The 16734-nt window shown below is 38.5% G+C and overlaps 1 protein-coding gene across 8 annotated transcripts in view; it reads left to right on the top strand.

The window, feature by feature from the left end:
• Positions 1-16734, top strand: part of MCTP1 (multiple C2 and transmembrane domain containing 1) — a 580456-nt gene that overhangs the window by 282855 nt on the left and 280867 nt on the right. For all 8 annotated transcript variants that reach the window (XM_066273828.1, XM_066273827.1, XM_066273825.1 and 5 more), the window contains exon 3: positions 13973-14115. In XM_066273828.1, the coding sequence (XP_066129925.1) occupies positions 13973-14115 (143 nt within the window). The remainder of the gene's footprint in view (positions 1-13972; positions 14116-16734) is intronic.

The following is a 16734-nucleotide window of genomic DNA, read 5'->3' as shown; positions in this document are numbered from 1 at the left end:
ATTACATTTTTAGTTTTATCTCTTTGTAAAGAATTATTACTTTAATAAACTATTGATCACTTGATGAGATATTTTGTAAATTGGATTTTGAAAGTAGTTTTTAAGATTAAATATCATTGAAGTTCTCTCTCTAAGGGTCTTAAGCCATGCATTTTTAAAAATTATCTGTACCACTGTAATCATAGTGTGATTTGGGTTAATTTTTGTATTGGTTAAGGTAAATAATTCTAAATAGATAAACACCATCTAGCAATGATTTCATAACCTAATAGATGACCCTGGCAGTTTTGTGCAGGTTATTCTTTGCTGCTAAAAGTTGTTACAGTAAATATTGTATAGTATAGCTGAACTATTAATGATTAAAGAGACAAAGGGATAGAGAATGCAGTATGAGCCAGGATCATACCTCCTGGTGGTCTTGTGGTGAATAATTGCTTAGCACTGAGACTAATGCTGGTGTGATATTTATCTAAGCTGTTTTGTCTTTCTGGCCATTACTGGCAAGAATCTTTATGATTACAGAACGCAGCTAATCATTAACTGCAAGGCCTGTGTGTGCTGGCCAGGACCAGTTAGGCCAGTGACAGTTAAAGAATAGAGAGAGTGTGGGTCTTACAGAGATGGAGTCTGATTGTTCACATCAACATCTGTACATCCTCCTTTGTCTTTCTTCTCCTTCTATCATGGAGACTGGGCTTCAGGTTGGCGTGGTTTTTGACTAGGAGTCGGCATTATTGAATAATGACATGTCTCTGAACTAGGAGTAGCTACTCATCTTTATTACACACTAGGTTTGGAATAAGACTGATTTAAACTTTTTAACCAGGAGGCTTATTTGTTCTGAGAATGAAAACCAAGAGGATAGCTATTTATCTGTTAAATATCTGAAATGCTATTTTAAGGGGAGAGAGGCTGCCATCTTGTGTTTGCAATATTCATTGCTGCACGAAAGGAGATACATTCAAAGTTTAGTTTTGTTGGACTTAAATTAAAGGCTAACCAGTCACATAAAATGTTCGAGTGCTCATCAGTGTCCTGACTCTTGAAAAAATAAAACATAATATTGGGGACATGTAATCCTTTATGAAAACACTATACAAACCATAGAATTTTATATATATATATATATATATATATATATATATATATATATATAATTCAATTATAGGGTACAGAAGTGAACAATTGATAGTCTAAAATTTTTGAAGTATGAAATTAACAACTATAAAATAATGTTTGCAAATTAATTCTGAAGTTAATGCTATCTAATAAAATAAACGTTCAAATATTGCTCTTAAATATGACATTTATAACAAAATCTGAATTTTATTTTAGAACTAATACTTCTTACTTCCTTCTCCCATATTTATTTGCCCTGTTTTTATTTTAACCATAAAAAAACCTTTTAATGAGGATTGTGATCCAGCTAGTGACAATAAAGCACAAGAAAATGCCTGAGAACAAGTATGCAGTTGAGATACCTTAACTTTGAATTAAGAATTTGATAAGTGTTAGTGCCATCTTGTGGTTGAGTGCAATATTGCAACAAAGCACAGGCACATAAATTTATTGAGGTTTTTATTTTGTTCTGTTTTTTTAAACCAACAAACTAAATCTTTTTTTTTTGGTATAATGTGTTTATTAAAGATTAATCCCATATTAATGACTTGATTTTGGAGGGTTTTATTATAATAAAATTCCATGATTTCACTAGAAAGGCTATTATAATAAAAGAACCTCCAAAATATGTGAAACTTTCTTATCTATAAAATATGGTAAAGTAGCATTTCCCAAAGAGAGATCAGGGATTATTGGTCTTGAAGTATGAATTTAAGAAAAATAGATCCTATGGGCAAAGAAATCTAGTAAATGCTGCCTGTCATATCCCCTTCTTGGAGGGTCCATTCACTTACTGAAAGACTATAGAAAAGGAATCTATTTAATTTTGTTCTAAAATTGACCTCAAAACTCTTTTTTAGCTCTGGCCAGTTGGCTCAGTGGTAGAGCGTTGGCCTGGCGTGCAGGAGTCCCGGGTTCAATTCCCAGCCAGGGCACACAGGAGAAGCACCCATCCTCCTTCCTCTCTGTCTCTCCACCCCCTCCTCCTTCCTCTCTGTCTCTCTCTTCCCCTCCTGCAGCAGAGGCTCCATTGGAGCAAAAAGATGGCCCCGGGTGCTGGGGATGGCTCCTTGGCCTCTGCCCCAGGCGCTAGAATGGCTCTGGTTGGGACAGAGCGACGCCCCGATGGGCAGAGCATTGCCCCCTGGTGGGCGTCCCGGGTGGATCCCTGTCGGGCGCATGCGGGAGTCTGTCTGACTGCCTCCCCGTTTCCAGCTTCAGAAAAATAAAAATTTATAAAAAAACAAAAAAACCCACCTCTTTTTTAAAAGCAAATAATACCTTTAATATTATTAGATAATAGCTGAAATAAGTTTGGAGAATACTTTCAAATGTAGATTAGATGTAAATCTTTTACTGATTCTAAAATAAACAATGTCTCCAGTTCTGTGCTGGAATCACAAGCTGAAGGTTTTGAATTAAGGACTCTATGTCACTAAAAGTCTCCTCAGCTAATAACTTGAAAACAATTACAATTTCCCAAAGAAACTTTACTATTAAAAATTATTAAATTTTAATGATAGTTTGCAGAGTGCAAATAAATTGATGCAAAGAGATAAGCATGGCATATTTTATCCCATGAAGTCAAAACAAAGTGAAAAAAGTCAGATGACTGACTTCCGTGAGTGTGTGTGTGCATCTGTTGTTCCTGTAGTCATGACTAGGAAATTTGCTAACATAGTTACTCTCTCCAATCCAAGTCACTCCATGGCCAAAACCACATGATTATTAACTATTTCACCGTCATAACATGTTTCAGAGTCCCGAAAAGAGCCTTTCTCTTTCTCTTATACCAGCCTTTGAGATCTTTGTTCCTGTCACAGGCTAAACAATCTGTCCCTAATTCCTAACTTCACCCTTAGACCTATTCTTGTTAGCTGGGTTGTTCATTTCTTCAGACTGTTGATTTACTGCCTTAAATAGCGTCATAGATGTGATGAAATATTCTGACTCTGTTCTAAGTGCTGAAGATTTAAAAAACAAAACAAGGCCCTGGCCGGTTGGCTCAGCGGTAGAGCATCGGCCTGGCGTGCGGGGGGACCCGGGTTCGATTCCCGGCCAGGGCACATAGGAGAAGCGCCCATTTGCTTCTCCATCCCACCCCCCTCCTTCCTCTCTGTCTCTCTCTTCCCCTCCTGCAGCCAAGGCTCCATTGGAGCAAAGATGGCCCGGGCGCTTGTGATGGCTCCTTGGCCTCTGCCCCAGGCGCTAGAGTGGCTCTGGTTGTGGCAGAGTGACACCCCAGAGGGGCAGAGCATCGCCCCCTGGTGGGCAGAGCATCGCCCCTGGTGGGCGTGCCGGGTGGATCCCGGTGGGGCGCATGCGGTAGTCTGTCTGACTGTCTCTCCCCGTTTCCAGCTTCAGAAAAATACAAAAAAATAAAAAATAAAAAAATAAAAAACAAAACACAAACAAACAAAAACCAGGGACCCAAAAGGCTCTGGTTTTATAGAACTTATTATATTCTAGCAGGTGGTAGCTGTTATAATGTATCATAGATGATTTTCAAAATGAAAGATGATAACTTGATCTAGGGCAGAGTTTGGACAATACTAATAATAGATACATGGATTTTAATATTCTTCAATATATGAGTTGCAACACCCTCAAATCCCAGGGGGCCTCGGCCATAGTTGGGAACCACTGTGTTAAAATAACCATTAAATATTTTTGTTGCATGGTGTCCCTTAAAGCAGTGGTCCCCAACCTTTTTTGGGCCACGGACCAGTTTAATGTCAGAAAATATTTTCACCGACCGGCCTTTAGGGTGGGACGGATAAATGTATCACGTGACCGAGACAAGCGTCAAGAGTGAGTCTTAGACAGATGTAACAGAGGGAATCTGGTCATTTTTAAAAAATAAAACATCGTTCAGACTTAAATATAAATAAAACGGAAATAATGTAAGTTATTTATTCTTTCTCTGCAGACCAGTACCAAATGGCTCACGGACCGGTACTGGTCCATGGCCCAGAGGTTGGGGACCAACTACCCTAAAGATCACATAATAGATTACCATGTAATAGTCTGCATATACATTTATACAATTTTTTTTAATTTTTTTATTTTCTTGTTTTTCTCAGGTTTTTTTCTTTTAAATATTTCTTCTTTTCTTTTTTTTACAAACCCTTGTGTTGAGGGCTGACTTTCAATAGATCGCAGCAAGGGAGCTGCTCTGCTACGTACAAAACCCCGATATAAATATTTTTTAAAGTTTGTGATTATGATAAAATAAACTGTCCAGCCTGACCAGGTGGTAGCACAGTGGATAGAGCATTGGACAGGAATGCTGAAGACCCAAGTTTGAAACCCAGAAGTTACCAGCTTGAGCGCGGGCTCACCAGCTTGAGCATGAAGTCACCGGCTTGAGCGTGGGATCATAGACATGACCCCATGGTCACTGGCTTGAGCCCAAATGGGAATTTCACAATGGAAAATTGGGATCATTATTTTATTATACCCAGGTTTAGGCATACAGAAAAACAAGGCATTATATTTGTTTGGGGAATGTGGAGAGTTTTGAGAGAGCCCCCAAGTTATTGATATTAAATAAGAAAAGCCAAATCCTATAAGACTCCTTATGTTTAGCATAGATGTTTATGTGGTATTGAGGTGAGTGGAGTGTTAAGGAGGTATATAGACAGTGAGTTTAAATAGATCAGCATCTTAATTATAATGCCTAATATTCATATGGTGCTTTTCAGTTTCCATAACCCCACTCATATATTTCTTTAAATCATATAGATATAGTTATCAACTATAAGTTCAATTTGGAAAGAAAAACCCTGAAAAATCAAACAAAATTTTATTATAAGGACCCCATATAAAGAGTTATTTCCTACTTTGATTTATTAATGTCACTCCATTAAAATTAATAAAAATTTAAAAAATTATTTCCTGAGGATGAAGGTTGTGATACACTGGAATGATTTATACTTGGGGACATCACTGATACACCTTCTCCAGGAATTCTTTTTATTTATTTATTTATTTATTTATTTATTTATTTATTTATTTTTAATGGGGTGACATCAGTAAATCAAGATACATATATTCAAAGGTAATATGTCCAGGTTATCTTAAAGTTCAATTATGTTGCATACCCATCACCCAAAGTCAGATTGTCCTGTCACCCTCTATCTAGTTCTCTTTGTGCCCCTCCCCCTCCCCCTTCCCTCTCCCTCTCCCCCCTCCCCCCGTAACCACCACACTCTTGTCAATGTCTCTTGGTCTCAGTTTTATGTCCCATCTACGTATGGAAAAATGCAGTTCCTGGTTTTTTCTGATTTACTTATTTCACTCCGTATAATGTTGTCAAGATCCCACCATTTTGCTATAAATGATCCGATGTCATCATTTCTTATGGCTGAGTAGTATTCCATAGTGTATATGTGCCACATCTTCTTTATCCAGTCATCTATTGATGGGCTTTTTGGTTGTTTCCATGTCCTGGCCACTGTGAACAATGCTGCAATGAACATGGGGCTGCATGTGTCTTTACAAGTCAATGTTTCTGAGTTTTGGGGGTATATACCCAGTAGAGGGATTGCTGGGTCATAAGGTAGTTCTATTTTCAGTTTTTTGAGGAACCACCATACTTTCTTCCATAATGGTTGTACTACTTTACATTCCCACCAACAGTGGATGAGGGTTCCTTTTTCTCCACAACCTCTCCAACATTTGCTATTACCTGTCTTGTTAATAATAGCTAGTCTAACAGGTGTGAGGTGATATCTCATTGCAGTTTTGATTTGCATTTCTCTAATAACTAAAGAAGATGAGCATCTTTTCATATATCTGTTGGCCATTTGTATTTCTTCCTGGGAGAAGTGTCTGTTCATATCCTCTTCCCATTTTTTTATTGGATTGTTTGTTTGTTTGTCGTTGAGTTTTATGAGTTCTTTGTATATTTTGGATATTAGGCCCTTATCTGAGCAGGTGTTTAAAAATATCATTTCCCAATTAGTTGGCTGTCTGTTTCTCTTGTTATCAATTTCTCTTGCTGAACAAAAACTTCTTAGTCTGATGTAGTCCCATTCATTAATTTTTGCTTTCACTTCTCTTGCCTGTGGTGTCAAATTCATAAAATGCTCTTTAAAGCCCAGGTCCATGAGTTTGGTACCTATGTCTTCTTCTATGTACTTTATTGTTTCAGGTCTTATGTTTAGATCTTTGATCCATTTTGAGTTAATTTTAGTACAGGGGGACAAACTGTAGTCCAGCTTCATTCTTTTGCATGTGGCTTTCCAGTTTTCCCAGCACCATTTCTTGAAGAGGCTTTCTTTTCTCCATTGAGTGTTGTTGGCCCCTTTATCAAAAATTATTTGACTATATATATGTGGTTTTATTTCTGGACTTTCTATTCTGTTCCATTGGTCTGCGTGTCTATTTTTCTGCCAATACCATGTTGTTTTGATTGTCATGGCCCTATAATAGAGTTTGAAGTCAGGTATTGTAATGCCCCCAGCTTCATTCCTTTTCTTTAGGATTGCTTTGGCTATTCGGGGCTTTTTATAGTTCCATATAAATCTGATTATTTTTTGCTCCATTTCTTTAAAAACTGTCATTGGAATTTTGATGGGAATTGCATTAAATTTGTATATAGCTTTGGGTAATATGGCCATCTTGATTATATTTATTCTACCTAACCAAGAACAAGGAATATTCTTCCATCTCATAATGTCTTTTTCGATTTCCCTTAACAATGGTTTATAGTTTTCATTGTATAAGTCCTTTACATTCTTTGTTATGTTTATTCCTAGGTATTTTATTTTTTTTGTTGCAATCGTGAAGGGGATTATTCTTTTGAGTTCATTCTCAAATGTTTCATTGTTGGCATATAGAAAGGCTATTGACTTCTGTATGTTAATTTTGTATCCTGCGACCTTACTGTATTGGCTTATTTTTTCTAGAAGTCTTTTTGTGGATTCTTTGGGGTTTTCGATGTATAGGATCATATCATCTGCAAAAAGTGATACCTTTACTTCTTCTTTTCCGATATGGATGCCTTTTATTTCTTTGTCTTGTCTGATTGCTGTGGCAAGAACCTCTAGTACCACATTAAATAAGAGTGGAGAGAGTGGACAACCCTGTCTTGTTCCTGATTTAAGGGGGAAAGCCTTCAGTTTTGTGCCATTTAGTATGATGTTAGCTGATGGTTTATCATATATGGCCTTTATCATGTTGAGATATTTTCCTTCTATACCCATTTTGTTGAGAGTCTTAAACATAAAATTGTGTTGTATTTTATCAAAAGCCTTTTCTGCATCTATTGATAATATCATGTGGTTCTTGTTCTTTGTTTTGTTGATATGGTGTATTACGTTAACCGTTTTACGTATGTTGAACCATCCTTGAGATTCTGGGATGAATCCCACTTGATCATCATGTATTATTTTTTTAATATGTTGTTGTATTCGATTTGCTAGTATTTTGTTTAGTATTTTAGCATCTGTATTCATTAGAGATATTGGTCTGTAGTTTTCTTTTTTTGTGCCATCCTTGCCTGGTTTTGGTATAAGGGTTATGTTGGCCTCATAAAATGTGTTTGGAAGTATTGCTTCTTCTTCAATTTTTTGGAAGACTCTCTGTAGAATAGGAACCAAGTCTTCTTTGAAGGTTTGATAAAATTCGCTGGTATAGCTGTCTGGGCCTGGACTTTTATTTTTGGGGAGGTTTTTAATGGTTTTTTCTATTTCTTCTCTACTAATAGGTCTGTTTAGGCTTTCTGCTTCTTCTTGACTCAGTCTAGAAAGGTTGTATTGTTCTAGGAATTTATCCATTTCTTCTAGGTTGTTGAATTTAGTGGCATAAAGTTTTTCATAGTATTCTACAATAATTCTTTGTATATCTACGATGTCCGTGGTGATTTCTCCTCTTTCATTTTGGATTTTGTTTATATGAGTTCTTTCTCTTTTTTCCTTGGTAAGTCTTGCCAAGGGTTTGTCAATTTTGTTGATTTTTTCAAAGAACCAGCTCCTTGTTTTATTAATTTTTTCTATAGTTTTTCTGTTCTCTATTTCATTTATTTCTGCTCTGATTTTTATTATCTCCTTTCTTCGCCTGGTTTTGGGTTGTCTTTGTTCTTCATTTTCTAGTTCCTTAAGGTGTGAAGTTAAGTGGTTCACTTGGGCTCTCTCTTGTTTGTTCATATATGCCTGAAGTGATATGAACTTCCCTCTTATCACTGCTTTTGCTGCATCCCATAGATTCTGATATGTCGTATTATCATTTTCATTTGTCTGTATATATCTTTTGATCTCTGCACTTATTTCTTCTTTGACCCATTCATTCTTTAAAAGTATGTTGTTTAGTTTCCACATTTTTGTGGGATTTTTTCCCTCTTTTTTGCTGTTGAATTCTAGTTTCAAGGCTTTATGATCAGAAAATATGCTTGGTACAACTTCAATTTTTCTGAATTTGGTGATGTTGTTTTTGTGGCCCAGCATATGGTCAATTCTTGAGAATGATCCATGTACATTGGAGAAAAATGTATACTCAGTCACTTTGGGATGAAATGTCCTGTAGATGTCTATCATATCCAGGTGCTCTAGTGTTTTGTTTAAGGCCACTATGTCTTTGTTGATTCTCTGTTTGGATGACCGATCTAGAGCCGTCAGCGGTGTATTGAGGTCTCCAAGTATGATTGTATTTTTGTCAGTTTTTGTTTTAAGGTCAATAAGTAGCTGTCTTATATATTTTGGTGCTCCTTGGTTTGGTGCATATATATTAAGAATTGTTATATCTTCTTGATTCAGTGTCCCCTTAGCCATTATGAAATGGCCATTTTTGTCTCTGAGTACTTTTCCTGTCTTGTAGTCAGCATTATCCGATATGAGTATTGCTACACCTGCTTTTTTTTGGATGTTATTTGCTTGGAGTATTGTTTTCCAGCCTTTCACTTTGAATTTGTTTTTATCCTTGTTACTTAGATGAGTTTCTTGTAGGCAGCATACAGTTGGATTTTCTTTTTTGATCCATTCGGCTACTCTGTGCCTTTTTATTGGTGAGTTTAATCCGTTTACATTTAGTGTAATTATTGACACTTGTGAGTTCCTCATTGCCATTTTATAGATTGCTTTCTGTTAGTTTTGTGCCTTGTTTGATTCTTCTCTTTCGTTTTTCTATCTTTTGTTTTTATTTGGTTGTGTTCCATACAACTTTCCTCTATTGCTATCTTTTTTAAATCATGTGCTTCTGTGGTGGTTTTTTCAATGGTGATTACCATTAAGTAATGAAAAGGGTTCCTACCCTGTTCATTGTAGTGCACTATTTTGTGAGTACTTTTGCCCTCCATCGCCCTTTGCTACTGTTAATCTTCATCCTCTCCCCCCCTTTCTTATTGTTGTCACAGTTTAAAGTTCGTTTTGTTATGTTCTTCTTGGAGCTTTTACTTGTGGCTTTGTTGTTGTTGTTTTTTTATTCTTTGTATCTGATTGGAGAACCCCCTTTAGTATTTCCTGGAGTGGGGGTTTTCTGGTGATAAATTCTCTCATCTTTTCTGTATCTGTGAATGTTTTTATTTCTCCTTCATATTTGAAGGTTAGCTTTGATGGGTATAGTATTCGTGGCTGAAAGTTCCTCTCTTTCAAGACTTTAAATATTGGGGTCCACTCTCTTCTAGCTTGTAGAGTTTCTGTTGAGAAATCTGATGATAATCTAATGGGCCTTCCTTTATATGTTGTATTCTTCTTTTCCCTGGCTGCCTTGAGAATTTTTTCTTTGCAGTTGGTTTGTGCCAATTTTACTATGATGTGCCTTGAAGTAGGTTTGTTGGGGTTAAGAAAACTTGGAGTTCTGTTTGCTTCTAGAATTTGAGGTTTTAGTTCTTTCCAGAGGCTTGGGAAGTTCTCATCTATTATTTGTTTGAGTATGTTCTCCATTCCATTTTCTCTCTCTTCTCCCTCTGATATACCTATTATTCTTATGTTATTCTTTTTGATGGAGTCAGATAATTCCTGTAGGGCTATTTCATTTTTTTTAATTTTTGAATCTCTTTCTTCTTCTCTTTGTTGAGCCTCAAGTTGCTTGTCTTCTATTTCGCTGATCCTCTCTTCTATCTGGCCTGTTCTATTAGCTAAGCTTGTTACCTCATTTTTCAGCTCATGAATTGAGTTTTTCATCTCTGTTTGATTTGGTTTTATAGTTTCAATTTCCTTGGAGATATACTCTTTGTGTTCATCAAGTTGTTTTCTGAGCTCCCTAAATTGCCTTTCTGTGTTTTCTTGTATATCTCTGAGTATTTTTAGAATTTCTATTTTAAAGTCTCTGTCGTTTAACTCCAAGGTTTCCAATATCTTAAATTTTTTCTCCATAGATTTTTCCTCATCTCTCTGTGTTACCTCTCTATCTTTTGTATCCATGATATTCGATTTTCTCTTCTTTAATGGCATCTGAGGGTGATTTTCTTGATAGTATTAATGAGATTTTATAAGGAATAAAAGGATAAAAAAATAAAAATAAAAATAAAAAATTGCACCTTTTTTTAAAAAAATTAATCATTAAATAAAGAAAAATAAAATAAGATAAAAATTTGAGGGGAAAAAAAGGGAATAATTCCTTCCCCTCCTTTTTTCCTCTCCTCTCCTCTCCCCTCTTTTTTGAGAAAATCTTGTGATGAACTGTGAATTATATTGTACTAAATAGAACAAACAATACCTGTAGTGGAGGGCCTGAATTGGGGAGAAGTAATATAGGGGTAAAGGAAAAAAAAAAAAAAAAGAAAAAAAAATACAAGAAAAAAATATTTATATATAAAAAAGGGGGGAGCAGTATAGACCCACAAAAAGCAAATTAGGAAAAAATTTGGGTCAAGAATAAAATGTTTTGCTTTTAGGTGTTGGCTGACTCAGAGATATGATGAGAGGAATAAGAGGGAAACAGGAAAAAAGGGTGGAAAATTAAAAAATTACTATTGTATTTAGTGGAACAAGAACTAGATAAAATGGAGAGCCAGGGATGGGAGCACTGCTAATGTGTTAAAAAGGTGAAGTAAAAACCCTCCAAAATGCCACAAACTTAAGTTTGAGTCCCAGATAAGATAATTTGTTCGTTATTGAAGTTTGAATGAGAGAAGACGTAAAGGAGAGAGGAAGAGACTAATATAGAGGGAGAATTGAGAGAGAGAGAGAGAGAAAAGATGGAACCACTTAAAGAAGAAAAAAGAAAAAGGAGGAGAGAGAAAGAGAGAGTTAGGGGTTTTGGATTGCAACCCTCAAAGAGAGAAAGGAGGAGGAAAGACAAGATAATGGGAGATGTAACACTTATGGGTAGTGTAGTTCAAAGAGAGGCGAGAGTAAGACTGAGAGAGAATTAAATGACCAAATTGGAGTAGAAAAAAAAATCAAGAATGAAGAAAAGAGACACAGACGAACAAATATAATACAATGGGATAGGTTATAAAATCTGCAGATTATTCTTGATTTTGAGAGGTTGTCGTCTTGCTTTTTCTTTTCTGTCTTTCTGGTCGGTGACTTTGTACCCCGGGTTCTGCCCCTGTGGCACGCTCTGGAAGAGGTTTGCAGTTGATAATTCTCTATGGTAATGTCATGTATTGGGCTTCAGTCTCGTTGGCAGTCGAGGTTCATTAGTGTTTATAGGCTCCAACAGTGAGAAGATCTCTCACTGTGAGAGTGTTCCTGGAGCCTCTCTCCTAGTCTTTCCTTCCACAATTAGAAGCCTGATAATCCAGCTATGGGGTTGCTGCTGCCTCTGCCTGGATAGTAAGAGTCTCAAAGAGCTGGCAACTCCCCACTCTATTCCCACTCAGCACAGGGCTCTGAGTAAGGCTCAGTCAGTCAGACCTGCCAGCATAATCAGGCATGGCTTCCTCTCACTCAAAGATCTCTGGCTCTGCCCCTCTGTGGGATAACTCGAGTGCCCACTCCTGAGGCGTTCAAAGGAATCTCTAGCCAGACAGGTCACACTTCGAGTGAAATCCCTACCCACACGGAAAAGATCGAGCTTTGGAATTGGCTTTCGCTCTATCCTCGTGCGGCTTTCCCAAGGGGCTAGGGATGCCTGAGATTCCGCTCCTGGCCCGCTCACAGACCTGCTCCTCTGTGGGAAAAACACGGGCGCCCACCTCTGAGGAGTTCGGAGGAATCTCCTGTTCACTCTTCCTGCGTGCGCACTGACCAGATTTTGAGGCTCAGGCGTCCGGGACGCCTCTCACTCCAAGAAAACCCTCTGCCCACACGGAAAAGTTACTGGGTTGGAATTGGCTTTCGCTCTGTCCCCGTGCGGCTTTCCCAGGGCGCTGGGGCTTCTGCTCCTGGCCCGCTCACGGGCCTCTGATTCTGCTCCTCTGAGGGAAAACACGAGCACCCACCCCTGAGGAGTTCGGAGGAATCTCCTGCCCACTTTGCGTGCATGCGCAAAGACCAGATTATGAGGTTCACATGGGACGCCTCTCGCTCCGCGAAAGCCCTCCTCCTGCACAGAAAAGTTCCGCCTTTGGAGTTGGCTCCAGCTCCCTCCCTATGCCCGGTCCCCTCAGGGCACTGGGGCTCCTAGGAGATGCTGCTTTTTGCCCACACAGAGGCCTCTGACTTTGCTTCTCTGTGGGTTAGCACGGGCAGCGCCCACCCCTGAAGTGTTCGTAGGAATCTTTTGCCCACTAACCACGCCAACCAGGAGATGCGGAAAATGGCTGCCCCACTTGTCTTTCTTTGTCTGGGTTTGGCGCGCGCGTGTTAGCTTGACTTGCCCAGGTTTTTCCACGGCTTGGATCTCCGTGCCACAGCCTGATTTGGCTGTACCGCAGCCTGGAACTATTCACTCCCTACGCCCGCCTTAGTTTTTATATTCTCAATTCTCAGTGAAAGCCATCCTGTTTGGATTAGAGAGGAAGGCGGAGCATTTCTTACTCCTTATTTCCCCCGAAGTTTGACCATATATTTAGCCACTCTTTCGCTTGATCCTACCTTTGGGTGTGTTGTGAAGCATCTGAAGACTCCAAGGATAGGTTTTTCTGTTTCTGGTTGAAGTACTTGTTGAGTTTATGGGGAGATTTTCGGTATCGCTTCCTACCGCGCCATCACTGTCAGGAATTCTTAATAACAAATAGACTCATTAGATCCAGACTGCTCTCATTCATCAGTAGAAACGGGCCATGGTATAATATAGAAGTATTTATAGGTCTTCCCTCTTGCAGCTGTAGTAGGGAAAGCACAAACCTGGAACCCCAACTCTGCCTCTCACTACCTGTGTGTCCATAACCAGCGTACTTGACGACACTGATTTTATTTACCATCTTTGAGTACTCGGGAGGTACTAAGGGATAATATGAAGTATTTAGATTATTTCACAAACATTTGTCCCCTTCCCCGGATTCCTTCCTCTGAGACCTTTATTCCTTTCTAATATTCTAAAATTGAAACTTCTGAGCAAAAGAGAATATGGGACCAAGGATAAAATTGTAGCCCAGATGAAGACTCATCTTTGCCTGACTAAACCCATTAGACTAGTATAAAATTTTAGCAGCATAGGCAAGTCTAAAACTAGTTTCATTAGCTAAGATAGTAGATTATCTTTTTTATAGTTAACCAGATGATATCAAGAAAAATGTAAGATTAATCTCTATCATTTATAACATGAAGTAAATTTACATATGCAGCATACAATAGAGTTTTTTAAGTACCAGGATAGGGTTACAGTATTAAGTACAGAAGATTAATAATGTTAATAATTACTATTATAAATAACTTTTGTCACTTCCATATTTCAGGGGAAAAAAATTAGGGAAAACCCTTAACCCTTATTTGCCTCCTGATAAGCTTTGTTTAACTTTTATTCCTTGAAATACTTCCTGAAAGGCATAATGAACATGGATCAATCTGCATTTCTTTAACAGGGACAAGTGATCCATATGTGAAGTTTAAAGTTGGAGGAAAAGAAGTTTTTAGAAGTAAAATAATATACAAGAACCTCAATCCTGTGTGGGAGGAGAAAGCTTGCATTCTTGTCGAGCATCTTAGAGAGCCATTATATGTGAAGGTGAGCCATTTATTTGTTTCTCCCTAATGCAGATTGACATATATCTTTTGTCATGTTTCTCTGCCTGACAAGATTTTTCACCAGAGATGTATCCTGCCATGCACAATCCTAACCTGTGTGATGTCATAGAAGTGAGACGGAGGACGGGAGCAGGTGGGAGCGTGTTTCTTCAGGATGGTTCAGCTGCCAGTCATTTAGGAAGACCATGAAGTCTATCTCCTGCTGCTTTGTGTGGTCAACTGATTGAGCGCCCTTTGCGGACATATAAGCACAAGTCTTCACATAAACTAGCAGCACGGAAAGCTTTGCACAGAACCCAGCCTTTCTGATTAAGAATTATATCATGGGATGTACCAGTCCTGATTCCAAACAAAATTCTTTGCTTGGGAAACAAAAAGGGTGAAGAATATAGGGGAGAAATGTTCCTGTCTCTAATTATATTATCAAAGTTTGATGTCATTTTTTAAAGAAGAATTTAAGGAAAGGGTTACAACCCTAATTCCTTGTTTTATCTTCACACCTGACTCTTTCATTCATATCTCTGGGTATGTCTATTTTTTCTGGCACCTGTGTTCCAAGCACCTGTTCAGTGGCAACACCTTGCCCTACGTTTACCATATTGCATGCCCATCCTTTTCTCTAAATTTCTGCAGCTGTCACATGAGCCAAAAATCTCATATCATCACTCACCCGCGGTCTTTGGGCATCCTCCTTCCCCTCAACATTTCACTTGTAGAGCATCCAGTTGTTTCTCTTCTCCAAAGAAAGGAAAAATAGTCAAGACTTTATTAAAATTGTAGCATGGCAGTTTTTAAGATCAATGAAAAGAGAATTTCCTAAATCTATAGTTAAGAAGTCTCTATAGCCCTGGCCGGTTGGCTCAGCGGTAGAGCGTCGGCCTAGCGTGCGGAGGACCCGGGTTCGATTCCCGGCCAGGGCACACAGGAGAAGCGCCCATTTGCTTCTCCACCCCTCCGCTGCGCTTTCCTCTCTGTCTCTCTCTTCCCCTCCCGCAGCCGAGGCTCCATTGGAGCAAAGATGGCCCGGGCACTGGGGATGGCTCTGTGGCCTCTGCCCCAGGCGCTAGAGTGGCTCTGGTCGCAACATGGCGACGCCCAGGATGGGCAGAGCATCGCCCCCTGGTGGGCAGAGCGTCGCCCCTGGTGGGCGTGCCGGGTGGATCCCGGTCGGGCGCATGCGGGAGTCTGACTGTCTCTCCCTGTTTCCAGCTTCAGAAAAAAAAAAAAAAAAAAAAAAAAAAAAAAAAAAAAAGAAGTCTCTATAATTTGTTATGGGGTAAATAGATCATAGTTACATATGAAATAGTTTCAAGTGGACATTGGCTAAAGAAAACCAAGTAAATAGAACTTGTGAACTGTATTTTAATATGTGATGTGAAGGAGTAAGAATCACTAATGTGAGAGTGTTCATCAGCACCTCTCCTCCCAGCAACGGGAAGACCCTCGGGGTTGGGATGTTTCTCCCCTGCTCCTCACTTTTGAAGGAAAGAAATATCTACATGAGAAAGAAGGAAGTACCTTCATAATAAAGAATGGCGCTAGGGGATGAAACAAAATTTAAAAGGACAAGTGGAATAGTGAAGGAAATTTTTTTTCAACAGAGGTTTAGGAGAGACAAGTCAGAGCAGCTGCAGTCATGAAAAAAATGGAAAGGAAAGGAAAGCAGCTGTGCATATGGACAGCCCCAGGCCATTTGCATCACATTTAATGTCCCTAAGAGAAAAACCAGGGCGAAAAGGAGTTACTTTCATTTGTTTGTTGTGGATCTGTTTCTTTAAGGCTTATTATGCTATGGCAGACACTGTGAATCACCAGTCTTTACAAGGGCTGCAGATGAACTTCCCAAAATTACATTAAGATATTGGTTGGGTTTTTTCGCTTTTCTCTTATATTCAAGAATGAGTATTAATCAATGTAAAAATCTAAATGTTAAAATGCATAATTTAAAGAGATTTCTTAATTGGCTCACAAACAAACAAAAACAAAATGATGGAAAACAATTTGGTTTGGTTTGAGAGAGAAAGACTATAAGACAGATACACTCGTGCTATTAATGGAGACTGCAGTGGGTCGCAGGGCCAAGGCTCAGTGAGTGACACACTGTGAGCAGAGAAGCAGGAAAGAGAACAAGGGTGCTTCTGCTTGTGCACACCCTGAGCTCTCAGAACAGAGCACTAAGGGGACACGGCTTCACTTCTGCCACACAGTATGCACGGTGAATTATAACAAAGCTTAATGTCTAATAGAAGTCGCACTGGCCTCTCAAATACTAATATAAACACAAAATGACAGTATTTGATTTTATATATTACTTTGTGCTTTTTAATATGCTTTGATATTTTTCATTTGATTTTCATTTTCTATTCATTGCAGAGGGCTTCATTTGAAACAATTTCTAACTTTTTGCTTTATTTTTTAATATTTATTTTTGTGTTAATCCACTCTTTGTCTAATCTTGGACACACAAAGACCTAAATAAAATACCTCGGAGGAAATGATATTTTAAGTTACTAGAATTTCATGAAAATGGCATCATTTGCATTGTCTCTATACATCCCTGTGTGATTGACTGACTTGATTTTAGTTTGATGTCCATATC

Source organism: Saccopteryx bilineata, chromosome 4 (assembly GCF_036850765.1).
Source record: "Saccopteryx bilineata isolate mSacBil1 chromosome 4, mSacBil1_pri_phased_curated, whole genome shotgun sequence".
Classification (NCBI taxonomy): Eukaryota; Metazoa; Chordata; class Mammalia; order Chiroptera; family Emballonuridae; genus Saccopteryx; species Saccopteryx bilineata.
This window is presented reverse-complemented; position numbering and strand designations above follow the sequence as displayed.